At 43.5% G+C, this 21,356-nt stretch overlaps 1 protein-coding gene across 2 annotated transcripts; it reads left to right on the forward strand.

Moving 5' to 3' along the window:
* Nucleotides 1-134: 134 nt before the first annotated feature.
* On the forward strand, nt 135-18,277 carry CFAP418 (cilia and flagella associated protein 418). Of its 2 annotated transcripts, XM_083187021.1 has the most exons (6): nt 142-392; nt 1,988-2,084; nt 5,492-5,556; nt 9,110-9,175; nt 12,116-12,211; nt 13,329-18,277. In XM_083187021.1, exons 1-6 carry the CDS (start codon nt 277-279, stop codon nt 13,486-13,488), a joined length of 600 nt encoding a protein of 199 aa, XP_083043147.1. In that variant the 5' UTR covers nt 142-276; the 3' UTR covers nt 13,489-18,277. The 2 variants fall into 2 exon arrangements, with proteins under 2 accessions (XP_083043148.1, XP_083043147.1); XM_083187022.1 differs by lacking the exon at nt 9,110-9,175 and having other exon boundaries at nt 135-392.
* The last annotated feature ends 3,079 nt before the right edge of the window (nt 18,278-21,356 follow it).

Consider the following 21,356-nt stretch of genomic DNA (forward strand, 5'->3'; position numbering starts at 1 on the left):
TTTTTGCTGCTCTTTTACTAAATACGCAGTGTAATAATGCGGTATATATCCGTGTTATGCTGTTTGTCCGGCTGCCGCTAATTAAACGGCACATGGACTTATACATGTGTACGTATGTATGCTCCACACACGCAGCCTCGGAAGCGGAGGTTGTGCAGTGCCAAAATACACCACGCATGCGCCGCCTTTCTGAGGACGTGTGACCCGAGCAGCGCCCCGTCCGCCGTCTCTTAGCAACCAGCTGCTGGTCTGCCGGCGCTGGAGCGGGACCACTCTATGGCTGACAATGATCTGGACGAGCTGCTGGACGAGATGGAGAGCAGGTACTGTCACCCCGGGCCGGGGCCCGAGGAGGTGGCAGCGGCCGGGGACGGCAAGAAGGAGCCCAAGAGGTTTGTTGCACTTACCCTGCTGTCATGTCACATCACATGTATGTTCAATGGTTGACTACTGACATGTATTTCTGTGTTCTTAGTGGGATTACTGACATGTATTTCTGTGTTCTTTTAGTGGGCTTACTGACATGTATTTCTGTGTGTTTATAGTGGCCTTACTGACATAATTATGTGGGCTTACTGACGTGGGCTGTGTGTGTTGCAGAAAACCGACACAATCCTCTGCAACAATGCATCAATACTTTTATAGAACCATGTAGGCCTTCTTGTTCACTTTTGACTTTTTGTGATCGTTATTGTTTATACTGTGTGGATCCGGATTTGCTGTACATTGGCATGTCCTACTGTATATCGTTGCAGTCTCAGCATTACAGAGGGCTGCTATACAATTTCAGAGGAGGCATCATTCATGCTAGTAATTTGCAGCATTATTATTCTGAGTTACACACAAGCTGGTCATGTAGCTTCTTGTGCATGCATCGCGGTGAACATACATCTTTGCGTATATCGGATAGGTTGTGAGTTGGACGCAGTTTGGTTGTTTCTCCCACTGCCTGTGAAATGATTTTTTAGAAAGGTTTCAGAATCACAGGTAGTGCGCTCCCAGGTGGGCAGCAAGTCTGCTGGTGAGATAAATTGGAGGTGGTTCCACAATCCTCCCAGAATACAGTGAAAAATAGAAAAATTATCTCCCAGCACCTAAGCGCCTCAACCCTTCCACATGTATAATACACACAAAATATTCCAGAAGTTCTTATCTTTATATGCTCAAATTGACGGGGCAAAGTTCCTCCTTCAAAATCTCTCCAATTGATATCATGCGAATGGGAGATACAAAGAAACCATCATAGCGCAAACAGATTTATTCACATACAATGCACAATCAATTAAAATTCCTCACACACAGGATTTCACAAGTACCATAAAAGATGGAGAACTATAGTCAAACAGTTCTCATAAAAGCAAGTTAATAGAAGGACATCCACTTCAGATACATCACATAAAGAAAAGGAAATGTCAATTGCAAGTTACCAGATGGTGTGGAGACTCAGTGGGCCACTGAAATCTCACATAGGCAGTATGCACGACTCTGCGCTGGTCCTGGACCTCTGCAGCTGGTCACCGGGCAGCGTGTCCTTCTCTTCACTCCTGTACCTGGGGTGGGTTCCCTCTGATTCTCCTTCAAGGAGAAATGAGTATTGCTGGTGGCATGTGCAGGTAAGAGTGCTTTTTTTGGTCATGAAGACAGTGTTGTAAAATGTGCGTGTGCGCGTGTGGGTGCTATGGGTACCTAGCATTGCGTAGGTGTAAGTCACTAAAATAGTGTTGACTGCTGCTCTAGCAGGCAGGCGGCGATGAAGTAGCTGTGGTCTGTTGGTGGTTCTTTGCATTAGACAAGCGGCTGGTCCCATATCTTTTTGGAAAATAAAGCAAATTTAGAAATAAGTGGTAAACGCGTCCTTATATTGCGTTTTTATTCAATACCATTAAGTGAATACTTTTATTAATTAACAAATGAAAGAAGCTGCTTGCATGTCTTTATTAATGTGAACTGTAAATAACTACATTTCCTGAACGTTTGTTGTTTGCAGGTCAGTGATTGCATTTCCGGATGTCCCGTCTGGTGATGAAAATGTTGATGATTTAATTGAAGATATACTTAGTGTTCATGTTCATGACGATAACAAGGTACATTGTATATGGGTTATTTGCTTTATGTCTGTCATATTGGTACAGTCAGCTAAGAATTATTGTTTGTGGTTAAGCATCTAAAATAATGCGTCTCTCTAGTGTGCTGTCTGGGGATGAGGCTGACTATTGCACTATAAAGGCATGTGGACACATAAACATAATACCCCAGGGCTCAACAAATCCCAGGGCCATGTCGCCATGGCAACCAGATTCTGTGCCCTGCTGCCTGGCTTTCCTCTGGCCAGGTAGAGTGGTGCCCTTGCCGTACTGGCAAAAGCCCGGCAGAGAGGTGGACAATCCACCTGGCTGTATCGGGGCAGGTCCGCTGCTATTTCAAAACTCGAGCCGGCTTGCGAACCAATCAGGAGCGGCAGTGGTGGCCTTTGAGTTTTGAAATAGCCACGGCCCTGCCCAGCTGTTGCATGGTACCTTGCATGGTGACGGTGGAGAGGGAGGGAAGACAGGGAGGGGTAATCCCCCATGGCAAGTATTATACAACCCCTGGCAAAGAGCACTTATGTGTCTGGCTCCTACACTTTCATCCTGGCTCCTCGATTTTTTTTTTTTTTTTTATTGATTTTTTTAAAGATTGTCAAGCCCTGTTATACCTGTATGTGCTTGTTCAACATCTCAATCCAAAACCATGGACACTGATAAAGACTTAAGGCCCCCATACACTAGGGAGATGTACATGCAATTTGGGCAATATACAAACGATTTCAGCGATAAATCGCATGTACTGTGCCCAGATTGCATGTACATGACAAGAGGTGCGATGCAATGCTCGTTCCCATGCACATTGCATCACACCTTCTAGGTCGCACCGGCAGCTGGAGAAATCCATCTCTGTCACCGGGTACTCTGGCACGCATTGTGCTGTGTTCCTCACCCTGCGATACATCGCTGGACTGGCTTGCTCTCCCTCCTCTCACCCGGCAGCGGTAGCAGCAGGGGAGGGAGGAGACAGTAGGAGATGAAGCCTCCTCCTTCCTCCGTTCTCCCTCCTCCCACCTGGCTGCAGCAAAGGACAGATGAGACACATGAGAAGCTGAAGACTCCTCTGTCCTCTGTTTTTCCTCCTCCCCGCCCCAGCAGCAACAGCAGGAGACAGGGGAGATACAGCAGTAACTGAAGTCTTCTCCTCCCTCACCCGGAAACACCCGAAGCCCCGCCTCTTATAATAAGATCCACTCCTAGATCACAATTATCTCCGCCTCCTGTCCCTCTCCTGCCTGCCTCCTCACATGCTGCCAGAGCAGTGGTGCAAGTAAGGGGGTACAGCATGGTACTTCGTACCTGTAAGAAATATGTTGCAGGTACATGTACACTTCCCCCCGACCCGATGTTATCAAGTTCACGCCGCCGCTTTTGCAGGCCAACTTCCCCGGCAGAATGGAATCGGTGTGACAGACAGGCTTAACACTGTTCCTAACAGAACTCTCAGCACACGTGACTGTGCCGAGTGATCTAGCATCGCTCAGAACACTCATAAAATCTCCCCGTGTGTAGGCCCCATTAGTAATCACTTGGAGTTGGCTGTCATTGTATGCAGTAACAGATTTTACTGCACTGAAACTCAGAGGCCTAGGCCAAGCTGTGAAAAACATTATTGACCCTTATTTATCTCTACCAAATTTAAGTTGGCACTCGCCAAGCCCAGTTTTGTCCATTAGACTGGCAAACAGTGATGGATGTCACGCCATAGAATGCACTTCCACAGCTCAAGTCTATGGTGCTGGGCTTTACACAACTGCGGCCAGTGTAAGCTGACACTTGTGTGCAGCTGCTCTGCCATGGAAACACAATCTAAGGCAGCAGTGAGGACTCCCGATCCGGCTAATTCCAACTGTGCCATCGGTTGAGTCCACTCCAACACCTTCAGGATACCATTAAGTGGCTAATATGGACTCCATCACATTTATCCATTGAGATCAGAGCAGGACAAATCACTCTCCAATTTGGTGACTATAGAATTGGGTCCATTTTAATAGATTTTTTATATTGCTTCATTTTTGTTTTTTTATTGTTGTGTATTTTAACATGTCAAATTGCTATTAAATTAATTACATGTTGATTGGTAAAGCCCAGCTGAGTAAGCCTCTTCCAGGAAGTAAGCATCCAAAGATGCAATCCCTGGCCTTAACACTCCCAGAAAATTTACCAAAACGCTGGCCGCCCCCAAAATGCCCATCCTGTCAATCAGAATCAGCGCCCATAGGACAAAAGTTTAATATTTGTACAAAATGTTACATTCACCAAATTGTATTTGTCATCCTTAGGTGTAATTATATGGTGAGGGACCAATATTTGCTTCTGTTTGTCCACGTATTTTATGATTGGCAGCCACAAGTGCTGGTTTAGCCTATTACATTGACCATAAATAAATTACATTCGTCCTGGATCACCAACCCAAGGCACCCCAGGGTGCTACAGCACACAGTTTGGGAACCACTTCCTTCTTGTATGTTTTATCCCTTTACATCATTAAAGCTGGGTATACAAACTATAAAAGAAATAAAAAGGTATCCGTGCATAGTACAGTATTATTCCTGTATGATCTGCAGTTCTCCACTAGGGGGCTATGCTCTTAGGTGGGAAAGCATCACTTCTTTCCAGTGACCACATTCTGTTAGGCCTGGTACACACCAGAACGATCCTGATTGTTAGTAGATTGTTAGCAGATTGTGTGATGCTCGCACGATCCTGTTGGAGCACACAATCTGCTAACGATCTGCATCCAATCTGATCCCAATCCGATCTGAGTCTGTATCCAGTTGAATGGATCTTTTACAGATCCTCACTGCAGCAGGTAGGATCTGTAAAACGACCAAACGACAGCGGGGACGCGCATCGGATTGGAATCGGATCGGAATTGGACCTAAACATACCCAATCTACATACAATCTGCATCCAATCGGTCGGAATTGGATCCAGATTGATGGAATTGAGCCCTAATCGTTCTGGTGTGTACCCCCCCTAAGCTCTGCGACGATTGGTCTTCTGTCTACCAATCACCATTTGTCTTCCCTGCACTGCTTGCAGTATAGAAGGGGGAATACATTCTACAAGCCATTAGTAATGATGGCCCATTTGCTGCGTGTTAATACAACTTCTTCGACCGCTGCAGTCACGTAACCTACAGAATGAAGTAATTAGCAAAGATGCTTACAAATAACAACAGTATTTGCAACATGGTTAACAGAATATATGCCCACTTACACATACTTTGGGCCCGATTCAGACCTGTGGGCTAGGCTGCGTACAGGTAAACGCCGCCCCGCAGATATGCGCACATGTGCATAATCGGGAACGAGGACGAATTTGGACCCAAACAAATGAGTCTGAATCGGTACCTTTGGAGAAATGTTCAGGTTCCGTTGAATAACTTCTTATTTTCTATTTAGAAACAAAAGACCAAATCTGCAAACCAGCAATCTAGCAAGATACCCAGACAGCAATACAGCACCAAGTGAGTGATCCTGCTTCATTCGTGTATGTGCCACGCTCTTCTACCATGTTCGGTATACACCGTTTATAGGGATCCTGCAGATTTCTGTAACGTCTTAATACATTGAAGTGCTGTAGAAACGATTGCATAGTGGCACGCGTATGGCAGAATAAGAAATAATAATGTTTATATAGACATATTCTGCAAATAGATGCGTGCGGGTGGTGCTACCAGATGGTGAACACCTAGTTACTGGGCTTTGAACGGAAATCTTATGTGGTGTCCAGTGTCGGCATTGCAGCTGGCCCTGGAAGGTTTCCGAGCATACCACTGAAGACTACATACAAGACTACTGCTGGTTCTGAGCATTTCGCATCCAAAGTGGCGAATGTGGGAATATACCGCAAATGTAGCCGATCCCAGTGTAGGGCCTAGGGGAAAACCCTGAGGTGGGGTAAAGATGAAGGTCTCTTAGGAAATCTAGAACAAAGGGTTTCAAGATGGACAATCCATAACCATAACTGGGTGTGCATTATTAGATAGTTAAAAGGTAGGCACATGAAAAGGTTGACTTGAGTTTCTCCCATTTTTTGGTATGAATGTCGACATGTTCACCCATGTAGTGTAAAGCGTACCACTGCATGACTCGCTTCACACACTGTATCATTCTCAAATGTAGGCCACCTGGATGGTAAAGTTTAAAAGTCCAAAAAATGGCAATAAATTGTGAAAAACTCATGGCAAACTTTTCCATGTGTCCACCTTTTTCATGTCGGCCTTTTCACCCAATCGACTTATTGCATTTTGGTGTCGGCCTATTGACTGTCTATCTCAACACTGTAGATCAGTGGTTCCCAAACTTTTTGAATCACGGCACCCTAAAGTATCAGAATTTTTTTTCACGGCACCCCTAGGCCAAATGTTATGAAAAATATTTTAAAAAGTTGTGATTTAAATGTTTTCCTGAGGTCCACTTATGTGGGGAGAAGCATGACTCACTTCTGTTTACCCACACTTTTTTAATTGGAAGCCACAAGCACTGATTTTGCCTATTGCATTGGCCATAAATAACTTGAATTGATTCTGGACCACCAACCTGAGGCACCCCAACAAGTGCTCCAAGGCACCCCAGGGAGCCTAGGCGCACAGTTTGGAACCACTGCTGTAGATCTATCAACCCGGAACTAACCATAAGCAGACCGGTATTGTTGGATAGTTTACTTAAGGTGCCCATAGACGGTACAATATGCGTTTTGAACTAGATAGCATTGCGTGCGATCAAATCGCATACAATTTGCATGCGATGGGATTGGGACCTAGTTCAAAAAAGCATGTGCTGCACAGACTTTATGTGCTGTGCGCGCATCGCACAGCACCATTGTACCTTTAGTAATGGAGTGTCCTCAAGATCTACTAACAGGTCATGTATTTCAGGCACCTGTGGATCTATGAAAAGAACAAAGAAATAGCAGCGCTATTCCTTTAAACAAAAACTTGATGATGAAAGGATTGGATGATCTTCACAAAGATTTTAATAATTAAAAAGTCAAGTAAAACATAGTAAAACACAATAGTAAAATAGTATCATATGGTCCCACTTCCACACTAGCAGCAATATTGGAGAGTCCGTTCCTATTCTGCCAAACAAACAGAAATAAGTTTTTGTGCAATATTTACCACTCCTGGTTGGTCACTTCCATGTGATGGTATTATAGTCCATATATCCAAGTGGTCGGCCCCAGATGGCACAAATTACCGGTCCACTGGAGGAGGTTGAGTGATTTTGCCTTGTCAGAGTCCCATATAGCAACCAGGAGTGGATGTAGATGAATGGGTACTTATGTAGTATCTGGGCACCCGATTTAGAAATCTGGTCGGATCGGGCACATCGCATCGCATGCGACCAAATCGGATGCGATGCGATGGACCCGATTTTTCCATAGGATTCAATGTTAAAATGGTCTGAGTCCATTTTAACATAGAATTCGGTACTTATGTAGTATCTGGGCGTCCGATTTTGTGATTGTATGCCTTACCTTAAGGCATACAATCAGATGCGATGCGATTCGATGCGATTTTGCATAGGATTCAATGTTAAGAAGGTCCTGTTCATTTCCCCACTATCCAAGTGGGCATAGAGTTGATTTTATATAGCGTGGCGAGCGCATCGAGCCCGAAGCGTGGCGAGCGAACGCATATTTCTTAAAAAGTATTCTGTGTCCCCTCGCGGGGCTCGCTACGCTCGCCACGCTTCGGGCTCGGTGGCTCGCTACGCTCGCCACAGGTTTATATCCAACTCCATGCCCACTTGGATAGTGGGGAAAGGGAAAGGACCCCTTTTTCCCATTGAATTCTATGTTAAAATGGACTCAGACCATTTTAACATTGAATCCTATGGAAAAATCTTGACCATCGCATACGATTTGGTCGCATGCGATGCGATCCGATTTCTAAATCGGAAGCCCAGTTACTACATAAGTACCTAGAATTCAATGGGAAAAAGGGGTCCTTTTCATACCCCTACTATCCAAGTGGGCATGGAGTTGGATATAAACCTGTGGCGAGCGTAGCGAGCCACCGAGCCCGAAGCGTGGCGAGCGAAGCAATGGTATTCTGTGTCCCCTCGCGGGGCTCGCTACGCTCGTCACGCTTCGGGCTCGGTGGCTCGCTACGCTCGCCACAGGTTTATATCCTACTCCATGCCCACTTGGATAGTAGGGGTATGAAAAGGACCCCCTTTTCCCATTGAATTCCATGCTAAAATGGACTTCATTTTAACATTGAATCCTATGGAAAAATCGGGTCATCGCATCTGATTGTATGCCTTAACTTAAGGCATACAATCAAAAAATCGGGCGCCCAGATACTACATAAGTACCGATGAATGGATCAAGTAAAGAGGCCCTTGGAGGGCATGCACAGTTGCTGATGAGAAACTGGATTCTGTAAGGCTGGTCCGGGCTGCGATCCTGATGAGGTGGTGGAAGGTGGGCTTAGCACTGCCTGACGCGTTTCGCTGCACCTAGCAGCTTTATCAAAATGACTACAGCTGTGCACCAGCTACAGTAGGTGATTTGGAAAACGATGAGATGCATGCTCCCATGCACATCCCAATCGCACAGCACATAAAGTCTGTGCAGCCCGTGGTTGTAGTACTAGATTGCATCGTATCTAGTACAAAAGCACGTTGCTGTAGCACATTGTATGCTTTTTGTACTAGATGCTATGCAATCTAGTACTAAAAGCATGGAGTTTATCACATAACAGAGATAATGCAGGTATAACAGACATGCAGATGGAGCCCTTCTCTTCCATTGCCGGAGGTCGCCAGAACGTCCCCGCTGGCAAACGCTGGGACTCGATCAGACTGGGACTTGTGTGCATCTCACACGCATGCGCGTCCCAGTCTCTCGGCTGCTGGCCGGTGGGACCCTGCCCATCTCAGGGATGAGACTAGCGGTGAGGCAGATCCATCTGTAGGAAGAACTGAGATAAGGTTCTGTGGAGCTCTAATTAGTTTAACATTTCTTGGGGAAAAACAAAAACTGATAACGATGTCATTGCTGCCTTTCAGATGTTGCCCAGTGTACCTCGGGGGAAGTGCTATTCCCTTTGGCATTGGGACAAATATTTCTGAGCGGTAAGTGTTTTATTGTGCTGATGCTATTAGTGTTCTCTGTCATTCATAGGGTGCGTTCATCCCATAGTGACCAGGGTTGTGTTACCCAGATCCGATGTGGAGATGTAATCGCCACTGCAAGCTGTGAGTCTCCTGGTGTTCTATGATCATAAACATATACACAGGGGGGATCTTTAAACTGCTTTCCTGTGATCTATAGAAGGCATAGCTTCACTTATACCCCTTTTACACCACCGGAAAAACCCTGTGCAATACAGCCGATGCCTGATATTTCTAAAAATATATTGGAGCATCCACTGACCACCCATACAGCCACGCCGGGAGCCACCGGTGATTGACAGCTCAGTGGGCGGGCGCATGCAAATGCGCTCGCCTGATCCATCTATAGATATATCTGCAGATCGATTGATATACAGATATATCTATTAGTGTGTGCCCAGCTTTAGTCATCATACTTAGCTACATACTCTTGGACACAGGCGGTACAGCAAGGTGCAGTAGCGCACGCAGGGGGGGTTTCTGAGTACTCAGAAACCCCCCAAGGAATCTTAGGGCCCTAGGCTGAAAGCTGATGGCCCCCTCTTTCCATGGGTACAAGAATTTTAAAAATCGGCCCTGGAGAACCGGAGATATCTGACTTCAAAGCAGTGGTCCCCATCCAAGCCTGTTAATTGCTCTTCCCAGTCAGATATTTCAGTTTCTTTCTGACTTAGAGTTTTTCTGAGGATATATTCCAAAAGCTGGGACTCTCCCCCTTTGATGGACACTAGAAGCTTGTCTCTACTTTGCCCAGAACCAGAGATATCAGCCTTCCAGCAGCTGGTTACTGCTCCAGCTCCACACACCTGGTATGTAGTTTTATATACTCATTGGCGGATTGCTCTGCCCCCTGAACTCTAATCCCCTAGTCCCCAATACCATTTGGTAGGTGGGATTCTCTAGTTTTTAATTCCATTAAAATCTAAGAATTCTATTTCCGGGAACTGGAGATATCTGCAGTCAAGCAAGCTGTCCTCCCACCAGAAAATTATGAATAATAAGCCCACTCCACTATACACCCCTCCTCTGCGTATTAAACATCCTCTACCACCCTGGGAGTTATGGATCAGGACCCCTTCATTCAGCCCAATGCCCCCTTCTCCCACCCCATATCCCACCATCTGTGCAGTAAAGGGGTAATTAGTGGAAATTACTGATCCAGGCCCTACATGCTGAGCGGTTGACATAATACCCCCTACCACCCGTGGGACATCAAAGCTTCCGCTCATAGCACCCCCCACCCCTACCACTGGAGGATAGGTAGGGGCCCCAATACATTGCTATGCCCAGGGGTCTACACTGCTGTTATGTATGTGTGTGTGTGTGTGTGTGTGTGTGTATATGTGTATATATATATATATATATATATATATATATATATATATATATAATTATACATTTGGTCTATCTATAATACTTTAACTGACAAGGCATATACTGGGTCACCTAAGTGTCCATCTCCGTGCTTTGCTCCACCCCTCTCTGGAAACCCCCTTCTGAAAATCCTGCGTTTGCCCCTGAGTGTATATAGCTCATTGTGGTCCAGAACATGGTAGACTGACCTTTTGTAGGATGAATATTAATTTACTAGTCTTAAACATGTTTTCCTAGTGATCTGTAAACAAATTCCAAATAGTTTCAAGAGCTCAGGACTGTCTCTACCATTAGGCCGCCGCATAGAGGCTCCAGAATCGGAGGACCTTGTGACTGTCCATCACGCTCCCGTCTTACTTTCGTTGTTGCCGATCTTGTCGCTGTCCACTGCCTTTAGGCATCTAACTAGACTGGTTTGCCTAACATGGTTGATCCGCTATACCATAAGCATGTTTTCCTTCAGTGCGCACTGGAATTGTAATGCTTTTAAAAAATCAGTAGATGGCGCTACAAGGTATTAATAGTACTTTCATTCATTTATATTGGTTAACGCTACATGAAATGAACAACTTCAGGGAGAACCTTTTATTCTAAATAAAACTTCCTTCAAGTCAAATTTGATAACCATCCGTAATTATACATCAGCAATAGATGTACATTTACTTATAACCATAGGATGCACATGTTCTGGGGCTGTCTAAAAACAAATTGGGGTCCATTGGTAAATATCTGTGCCTTGCCCTCCCATCATTCATTGTGAATACTGGGGTGATTCAGGTTCACTCACAAAGCATATTTGGTTTGCTAATGGACAAAACCCTGCTGCACTGCAGGTGGGGCAGACTTAACGTGCAGAGAGAGTTAGATTTCGGTGAGTTATTTGGTTTCGGTGCAGGGTAAATACTGGCTGCTTTATTTTTACACTGCAATATAGATATCAGTTTGAAGTACACACTCTACGCAAATCTGACTCTCTCTGCACATGTTACATCTGCCCCACCTGCAGTGCAGTATGGTTTTGTCTATTAGCAAACCAAATGTGCTTTGCAAGTGAACCTGAATCACCCCCTTTGTGCGGAGTTCAGTGTTTTAGAGAACTGCCTGAAGAAGTACAGTGTACTACAGAAAGCTGTCCTATAATTTTTTTTTGGGTGGCTGACCACAGAGAACTTTAGATGATTGGGTATACGGTGACCACCTGACCCATCCAGTCACATGAGATCAGCCGTTTTAACCTGGGGTTCTCCAGTCCATTTAAATAAAAATGTGCTTATTCGAGCCTGCTGCCAAAAGACAGGTATAATAGTTGCACCGTCCCTCTGTAAATATAAGTTCTATCAGCTGAAGATTGTATCCTGGTCAAGCAGCAAGTTGCCTGATATAATCTTGCAGGATTGGTATTCCATGTAATGATCTTTATTACACAAGTGTCTCTATTCCTCCTTTGTGGTCAGAGTACTAGTGCACTAGTCTGTAATAACAATGTTCTGTAAACCACAGAGATTTGTTTATTTTTTGTTATTCTAGAGCCTGTAACCAGCTACGCTGCACCCGCTGTGATTTTACCATTGTGACATTTGATGACTACAAATGGGATGCATCTTGCGATTACCTCTTCTTCAGGTACATTTGCAAGATTACAGCACTTAAGCTAAATGTAACGTAATGATCAGAAATGCGCAGGATGTTTCCTCTCAGTCCCAGAGAGAAAGCCCTGTAACTTTTTGGAGTTGTTCGAAGAGGGGACCATGTTGTTCGGCCCAGGGAACCAGCTTAGACGCAGCTGTAAAGTAGTCATTTTGAGTTGTCTCCATGACATTTTTATTTTAACCCTCACCCATGTACTTATAGCAGAGTGTTGTGAATAGGAAAGAAAGAACTCTCAGGGGTGAAGAAGACGCCAGCTGCTATGATGGAGGAAAACAGAACATCACTGTTAGTAAGACGAGTGCTCTGTTCAGGCAAAATGGAGCCGCAAGATATTTATCATTTCTTTTTAAGGCAGTGTTTTAAAACTTGAGGTGTCCTAAGGCCCCATACACACTAAACGTCAGGGCTCACGGTATCCGCAAGTCTCGATATTGTGTCTACACACTGAACGATATCGGTAACCTATATTGTTCTGTGATGTCACCTGGACCCGCTGAACAGGCAGGTCGTTTGGCTATATAGACAAATTGACCTGCATGCTCAGAGGACATTAAAAGAAGGGTTTTACCTGGGTCCGACCTGGGTTGCTGGGCAGTGTGAACGTGTAACCCAGGTTGTCCCGGGTTCCGTTCACACTATATGCAGGAGACAGCTGCAGCTCCAAGCGCTGCCTCCTCTTCTGCCCTCCCCTACGATGACGCCTTACCCCGCCCACCGATGACGTCAGCGCCTGTGGGGAGCTTCACCTCACAAATGCCGGGTCGCTCCCAGGATGTGGAAGGGGTATAACAATCTGTTCATGTTGTTATAACTTTCACATACCTTTACATAATGACGTATCTAACATTAATTTGTTAATTTGGAAATAAATGGTTCTTTTATAAAGTGTTTGTATCCATAGTAACAAGCCACCAGATGTCTCCAGTGTCCATATAAATGTATGTGTGCCCTTCTTTTTACATCCATGCATTTTTTCACATTGCCATATATAATGTTTATCCATCCGATTGCACCACTCTCACGATTGTATTGCCCATGTCTAATGGCATGCAGTAAGTTGCATCGTCATGAAACACTTGACTCGTTACAGGAACAGCGTACCAGAGCACAGCAAACTGCAATGCAAGATGATCAGGAAGAAGGGAATGAGAGCCTATGCTTGTCAGTGCAGCTGGAGGTCTGTCCAGCAACTCGCTGATCTCTCCAGTGAGCAGCAGCTGCGATGGGTTTGTGGAAAACACTCGGCATGAAATGCCAACACGATGACTGGCTGTACTGTAAGACTGACTGAAATGTATGCTATGCCATGATAGACAGGGAAATGGATTTATGGTCACATTAAATAGGTCATCTTTGTTTACACAATGGGTCAGGAGCCATGCCCACACACGTGGACTGAACATGAGGAGCAAGTGACATCACTGGCGCATGAGGAACCAGCTGCCTTGGGCTTCACATGCAGAATGTCACAGCTGCTTGGTGACTGGATAACCCTCTGCTGGCAGTAGACTATGTCAGGTCGGAGAGATTGTTACACATGATTTATACGAGCTGGTCACATGATACGATCGGCACACATTCAGTTCTTCAGCACATTATCAACAATTACTTGTAAGAGGACACATCTGTTTGCTGCCGCTATTCATCTATCGACCATACGCCATGCTGTACGCCCTGCTACTCCCGCTCTGCTGTGGGGATGCTTAGCTTTCCAAGTCCATCATGCTGTAGTAAGACGGCTCATACTGTACTGTGGTGCTGTAAAAAGCCAGAGAGTGTAATAGCACTTTTTGTCCACTAGGTGTTGCTTTTTCTAAACCACACTGTGCATGTGTCAGATAGCCAATGGATTCCGCCCACTGATTGGCTGGCGGAATCCATCATTTGGTACACAGTAGAACTGAACAGCATGTTTCTTATGAATTCAGAGCTGCAGTTGAGTGTGTGATGCGCGATTGATTTGGTGGGTGTATTCTTTAGAATACATGTCTGCGGTGGTGCAAAGATGCACACACAGATTTTCAGAGTAAGATCATTTCATGTTCACTATTGAAGGTAAAAAATATATATTAAAGGGAAAAAAAATATTTTTTTCAAAGCTGCGATTGTAATGTCCAATACCTGCAGTATAGTGGTTTATCATCCAATGCAGAGTTATACTCCTTTCACACTTGCAGAGCCGGGTCATACCCAGGAATGTGTTCCTGGATGCTTCCCAGGACACTACACTACCCGGGAATGTACCCTTTCACACTGCACTCAGACCTGGGATTGACCCGGGACAGCCCCATTCGCGCTGATCCCGGGAAATCCCTGCAAATACATATGCATGTCATTAGAAATGGACTCCAGGGCTCTGAAAGATGACATCAGCATTTGTGAGCCCAAGAAAGCTCCAATCAGCAGCTCTTTTGAAGTCCCGTGTACCCGATCCCGAGTGCGGGACCATTCACACTGACCGCATTCCGGGTCGATTCCGGAATCTACCCAGGTCAGGACCTGGGTAGAAATCAAGACCCTTTCACACTTAGCTAAATCCTGGGTTGATGCGCGTTCATGTGCAAAAACCCAGGATATTTTTGCAAGTGTGAAAGGGGTATTATATGACAATAGTGAACCTGAAGTGATCTCACTTTATGAAAAATGTGTACGTGTGAAAGTTATGCGTGCTAATTTGTGTTCTGTTCAAGCTGCGACTGAAATGAACAATGACTGCAGTAGTTGTAGATGTTCCGCTTACGCACTGCCTGAACGTAATTGCTGGCCTATCATGGTTCTCTATCCACTGCCACAGTATTGTAGTACTGTTGTTTTTATCAGTGTAACATTTGCCACCCAGCGGTTAAACTGTGTATTGTATGGCGTGGATTATTTTTGGGCATACAGCACGCCATGAATTGCGGAGAATGGAACCCAACGCCACATTGTGTATTTACATGCTGTGACGGTGAGGCCTGCATTTTGAACTATGAGCAAAGATGTAAGCAGGCAAATCCATTTTCTTTGCGCTTTACAATTTGAAATAAATCAAGGCAATCTATAGGATCACAGGTTGCCTTGTCCAATATATATTCAGTAACGTTACCTTCTCCAGAATAGCCAATCACATGCTGTCATTGTTGGATGAACACCAATCAGTCTTACTAATAATTGTTACTTGTAAAAAAACAATGGGCAGTATTCAATGATTTGTGCGAGCTGTGACAGGGAGCAGTGCTGACTGCTCGCTGTCACAGCTCACAGAGTCAGTATTCAGCTGCCCCCATGCACACGCCGTTTCCCCCCTCGCCAGGTTTTTTGAGCGAGGGGGAAACGGCGTATGCGGCCGCTAAATGCAGCGGGCTCCCTGCATTAGCCGCGAGCCTCGCTGTTTGGGGCAATCCTCTGTCCTCTGACAGTGAGGATTTCCCTGCCGCGTTGTATAGGGTGAGCAGCTGGCGCGGGGGTTAAACAGCGAGGATCGGTTGTTTTCTGCGATCCCCGCCGTTTAACCCCCTTGCCGGCCACATTAAATACAACCCAGTCTGCAGTGAAATAATGAAAATGTTTATTCATAATAATGTTACTGTAACTAAACATTAACAAAATTATAAAAAAAATAAAGTTATGGTTGTTGATTTAAAAAAAGATATAAAATACTTTATATAAAAATATGATTTAATAAATGAATCAAAACACTTGTGTTTACAAGTAGTATATTAAATTAACAATAGTACATTTAAAGTTAAAGTCCTGAAAATCGTATTTCTGATAGTCAATAAGATAGAGCAATATACTGTAAGTAAATATATAGGATTTGGCCAAAGGCTTTTGCACGCTAGTGTACTGTATGTGTGAGCCAACCGTGTAAAAGATGCAAACCCTGTAAACATTGTTAATACATTACCAAAGATGCAGCAACAAAATTATTATATAACCAATGTATTATACAGTATGTCACATTTATTTGTGTAGTATGCTTTTATGTATGTTGCCTGATTTTTTTTTTTTCAGTGTTGCTTATTTAAAATGACCCAGGGGCAGATGTATCAAGCTTCAAAAAGTGATAAAATGGAGAGTGATAAAAAAACAACCAATCGGCTCCTACCTGTCATTTTTCAAACCCAGCCTGTAACATGGCAGTAAGGAGCTGATTGGCTGGTAATTTATCCCTCTTCATTTTGTCACTTTTTGAAGCTTGATACATCTGGCCCCAAGTAAGAGGTTGTGAATTTGACAATAGCGTCACACAGCGTTTGAAGACATAGTGTTTTTCCTGTGTGTTATTAAAAATGCTTAGTTCAAAAGAAGAGCAACGTGATCATTTTAAAATATTTGTTAAATTGTACAAAATGAGGTGGTACCGCTGTCCAGACATTATACACAAATATTTTCCTAGTGTCTCCTCCACATGCTGGAGATGTAACGAGGAGAGTGGGACTGCTCTCTGCTTCGACCCTTCTGGGACGGTGTAATAGAGAGATCTTCTGAGATCTTAGGCTTCCAGGTCCCAAAGGACCCTGGCTTCTGGCTCCTCTCTCACTCAAACATTCCTTTGTCAAAATATAAGAAATCTCTCCTTCGTCACATGAATAATGCAGCTAGAGCGGTAATCCCGGTCAGGTGGCACTCCACCACTCCACCGTCGATGCGAGACTGGACTTCTATATGAATATGGATAATGTCTTCCTATCCTCTCCAGAAAAACAACCTGATTTCACTGCCCGGTGGTTTAGCTGGTTGGAATTTAAACTTACTCCCACATACAGAGATCTAACCACCAGCCCATAACCCTGATGAGATTCAAGAACTTCCCGGACTCTGTTCCCTTAGACATACGGAAAGATTAAGCTTCTGGCGGGCCCCTACCCCGTCCCCTTATTTCCCTTGCTTTACCACAGTTTTCTCTTCCCCTCATGTCTTCTCCTTTAGTTTTTACTGTAATCATTTGAGTTTAACAGTGTTTAATTTAACAGACGGATTATTACATATCTGACTGTCATACTGTCAAATCGAAATGTGTCTATCCACGCATATTGTATTGTATTATACTGTTAGACGAAATATTTGACATATCAACATATCGCACACTGAAAAGTTCTGATGTTTGTAATGTCTTTTTGAAAACTCAATAAATAAAGAATTTATAAAAAAAAAAAATTGTACAAAATGACCACTGTATCTGGGGCACACTGTATGCAACGTGCACATGTGTTTGGGTGGCACAAAAGATTAAGTGACTTTGTGAGGATTTTGAAGATGATAAATGTCCTGGAAGGTCTTACGCATCAAAAACAAAAATGTGGAGAAAATTGTCCACCGACTTAGCATCAGAGTGATAGACAAATTTGGCAGGCTAAGGGGGGGTATTCAATGTCTGTCTTGTTCGCCGTCGAGCCTGAGAAATTAGTTTTTTTTTGCATCTCGGATATTCAATCCTTGGGTTTTATTCCACGCTCGGGTTTTTTGTTTCTTCTCATTTCGTTTTGCTCGCCTGTCGAGATTATGTGATCTCGAGTAGCCGAGCTATCCGGATACTTTTTTTTTACTCGACTTGACACGCACCCTATTCAATGTTCATGCATGTATGTCTTTCTCGACACAGTTTAGGCATTTCTTCTACTTGTTTTGCTCGCCTCCATCTTGAGGCGTGATGTTCGTATTTTATTGAGAAATTGTTTAGGTTACTCGTCATACATTTTTTTTTCTACTATGTTCATTATTATAACTTGTTTTGCGAAGGACATATCAGCAGCGGTGTTGTCAGCATGTCTATTACAAATGCTGGGAGCATATTTGCTAACAGCAATTTCAGCATGGAGAGACTTTTTGAGCAGAATAATGTATTGCATTTATCACTTAGCTTCCTCTTTTTTTGAAGGTGTCTAATGTTTCTCCCCCATACACATCACATGTATCAAATGCTGTTATACTTATGAGAACCGCTGTGTTTGCATATTGAAGTACATGTGTTTGTTCTGTCTAGTACGCGATTACATTTAACTTGTTTTTTTTAATATGATTTTGTGAATAATAAAGCATTATGTATATTCTCTAATACTTCTCTACTCCTATGAATCATCTGTGAATGGTTCGATTACAATTGTGGACTGTATGTACTTGGGTTAGGGATGCCCTTCAACTATTGTTTATTTTGTATTTTATTGGTTCTTTGCTCACAGTGAATACTTTTTTCCCCTTTGGATGTTCTCCTTAATGCCACAGGAACAAGACTCCGCATCTAACCAAAAGCCAGTCATACCGGGAATAGGCGACGGACCACGAGTTACAAGCCTATTTATAGGCGAGGAGATGGCGCGAAGGCGAGTTTATACAATGTTGCGAGTTATGGGCGTTCCAAATGTCGACAGGAGGAGACTTCAAAGATTGACACTTTGAATTGGCGAGATCACGGTTTGTTAAAAAAAAATATTTCTGTCGAGCAAAACGTAACCTTAAACAACTCGACTACACGTGGGGAAAAAAGGGAGATTGAATACCCCCCTTAATACCAGAAGGAGCAACAGTGAATCAACGTTGCTACAAAAATGTTCCAGAAACCTTGCAGGAAGGCATCAGTAGAAAAAGGTGAGAGTTCTAGAAAAGAGTTCAACGCACTAGCCTATACAGCTCCTACTGTAAGCAGTTTTTGTCTGAAAAACAGATTGCAGTGCTAGAAAACTCTCCATGCTTTCAAGACATTGCACTGTATGACTTCTTTCTTTTCTCTAAGTCAAATCTGTACTCAAGGGAACCCATTTTGCATCAATTATCGAGGTAGAAATGATTGCTTGCACTGTTAAGACTTCTGACTGATAATGAGAATACAGCGGTGTGTGGATGCAGAAGTGGAGTACATGGATGGGGAACGGAGTTAAAGTATGCTTTACATATAAAAAATAAATTTATATATTGAATAGCCATACCTCGTATGTATTATACGTGGCAAATTAGAGCATATTTGTTAAGAAGACATTATACAATTTACTTTAAGATCGCTATCTTAAATCTTAGTCTGCTTTTTATTGAAACTGTATTAATGTATTAAATATGAAACTTATTAAGAGAAAAGAAAGGTGTAACTATGGTGATTTATTAGATCTCTAACTACCTCCATTCTCACATGCTGCTGGTTTACAGAGATCTAACTTCATTCAACGATACTTAAAAAGAGAATATATTGACATTACTTCTAAGCTTTCATCTAATATTTAGCCTATACATGATCATGATGTGTATACAATGTTGCTTATAACGTTAAAAAAAAAAAAAAAAAGACAGTCAATTTGTTGACTCCAAGTGGGCGAAATACAACATGTCGACAGTGACATGGTCAACGAGAGTTTTTTATTTTGTTTTTTTAATCATCATTAGTATTCAGCTAGGCACCATGTCCAAAGCCTGGTGAGGGTACGTGTTCTCACTAATTTACTTACAAACAAAATTACCTTAAAAAGTGTGCAGACAATTTTTCTACCTTTTGACCCTGATGACCTCTTCTGTCTACCTTTTCCATAACGTTCTTTAGACCCTGTTGACATTTTTAAAGGTCGACCATTTGGGGCCAACCTATTGAACCACACCCCTATGAACTATCACATTCATTATTATTCATACATATACCCCTTTCACATCGCAACTAATTACCGGGTTTCTTGCCGGCTCGGCTCGGTAATTAGTGCGATGTGAAAGTGGTTACAGGGTCCCGCAAATGGGTAGCAACACGGCAATATGAACCAGTAAAAAAGCAGAGTTCTTACCGGTTTGTTGCTGTTTTGCTGTGCAGTGAGAACTGGTTAAACGGGTCGAATGACCAGTTTCCCATTCACATTATGGAGGAGGCAGCGCTTGGAGCAGCGTCCGCTCTAAGCGCTGCCTCCTCCCCTGCCCCCGATGATGCACTGACACCCTGCCGTGCCCCCGGATGATGTCAGCAAACCGGCAATAATTCTGATTCGCTGAGGGTATGCCAACATCCCAAAATGGAGGGTCGCGCTGGTACTGGACCATTTCATGTAGTGGCCATTGTCATGATAACATTTTGACCTTGCACAAGGATCTGGCCATACAAAGGATCACTAAGGAGGCGCAAAAGTATAGCATAAGCCACAAGTAAATTGATGCAGCAATTCAATAATCGCTTGCTGACTAGCCTGGGTATGGGTCATTAAGTTGACCAAATGAAGGTCGACATACATTGAGTCAACCACTGAAGGTTGACAGGCCTTAGGTCAACATAGACAAAAGGTCAACATGGCTAAGGTTGACAGGGTCATAAGCTTGATGCATGCATTAGGTCGACATTGGAAAGGTTAACAGTCAGAAGGTTGACATGCGTTTTTCACATTTTATTGTCCCACATGTCGACATGGACACTGGGTAACTACTTGATTATTATCCTACTAGTTAAAAGCCCGTCAAAATGACGGCTTAGTCCCTATCTGATCCTACCTCTAATCTGTCTTCACGGCTCACTCTCCATATTCGGCAAGTTTGAAACAGAATGTTTTTTGTTCTCTTAAGGCATAATTTAAGGTACATACACACTGTACAATTTTTTTGACCAATTTGGTTGAAAGACTTTTCCATTGAACCCAGTGTCCTGGACGAAAGATGTTGACAAAAGATATTGTCAACAAACAAACGATGAATGATGATGCGCATACCCGCCAGTTGTTCATCAAGATTGTTCGTCAACTGTGCATGCAGCTCAATTTGAATATCTTTCAAAAAGAGCCTATAAACTGTAGCTAGATCTTTCTTCTTTCGTCTGTCGTCAATATATTTCGTCAACATCTTTAGTCCAGGACACTGGGTTCAATGGAAATGTCTTTCAACCAAATTGGTCAAAAAAATTGAACAGTGTGTATGCACCCTTAGTCTGTTGAGTGGCCTCTAGTGGTCGATGGCAGTACTTCATCTCAGGTGAGGAGTATTTAGCCTTTTATTTATATTAAGTTCTGCCAAATCTAAGCGGGAAATTTTAAGAAACTCTAGTTTCTGCTCACAAATAAGCAGTGACTAAACCACAACTTTTTCTTTCAATGCAACTGTCTGCTGTCTATTACACTTCCTACAATGCAATTCACACTCTACTGACCTCCACCATCCAGTAGTCACAGTTCCTGACTCATTAACC

The sequence above is a fragment of the Crinia signifera genome, chromosome 5, assembly GCF_055691185.1.
Source record: "Crinia signifera chromosome 5, ASM5569118v1, whole genome shotgun sequence".
In the NCBI taxonomy this organism is placed as follows: Eukaryota; Metazoa; Chordata; class Amphibia; order Anura; family Myobatrachidae; genus Crinia; species Crinia signifera.

Excerpts from the sequence above, each read along its gene's own strand:
- CFAP418 (XM_083187021.1), top strand. The coding sequence starts at position 277 with ATGGCTGACAATGATCTGGACGAGCTGCTGGACGAGATGGAGAGCAGG. Across the intron at positions 393-1,987 it reads GGCAAGAAGGAGCCCAAGAG|GTCAGTGATTGCATTTCCGG; the intron begins GTTTGTTGCACT and ends TGTTGTTTGCAG. Across the intron at positions 5,557-9,109 it reads AGACAGCAATACAGCACCAA|ATGTTGCCCAGTGTACCTCG; the intron begins GTGAGTGATCCT and ends GCTGCCTTTCAG.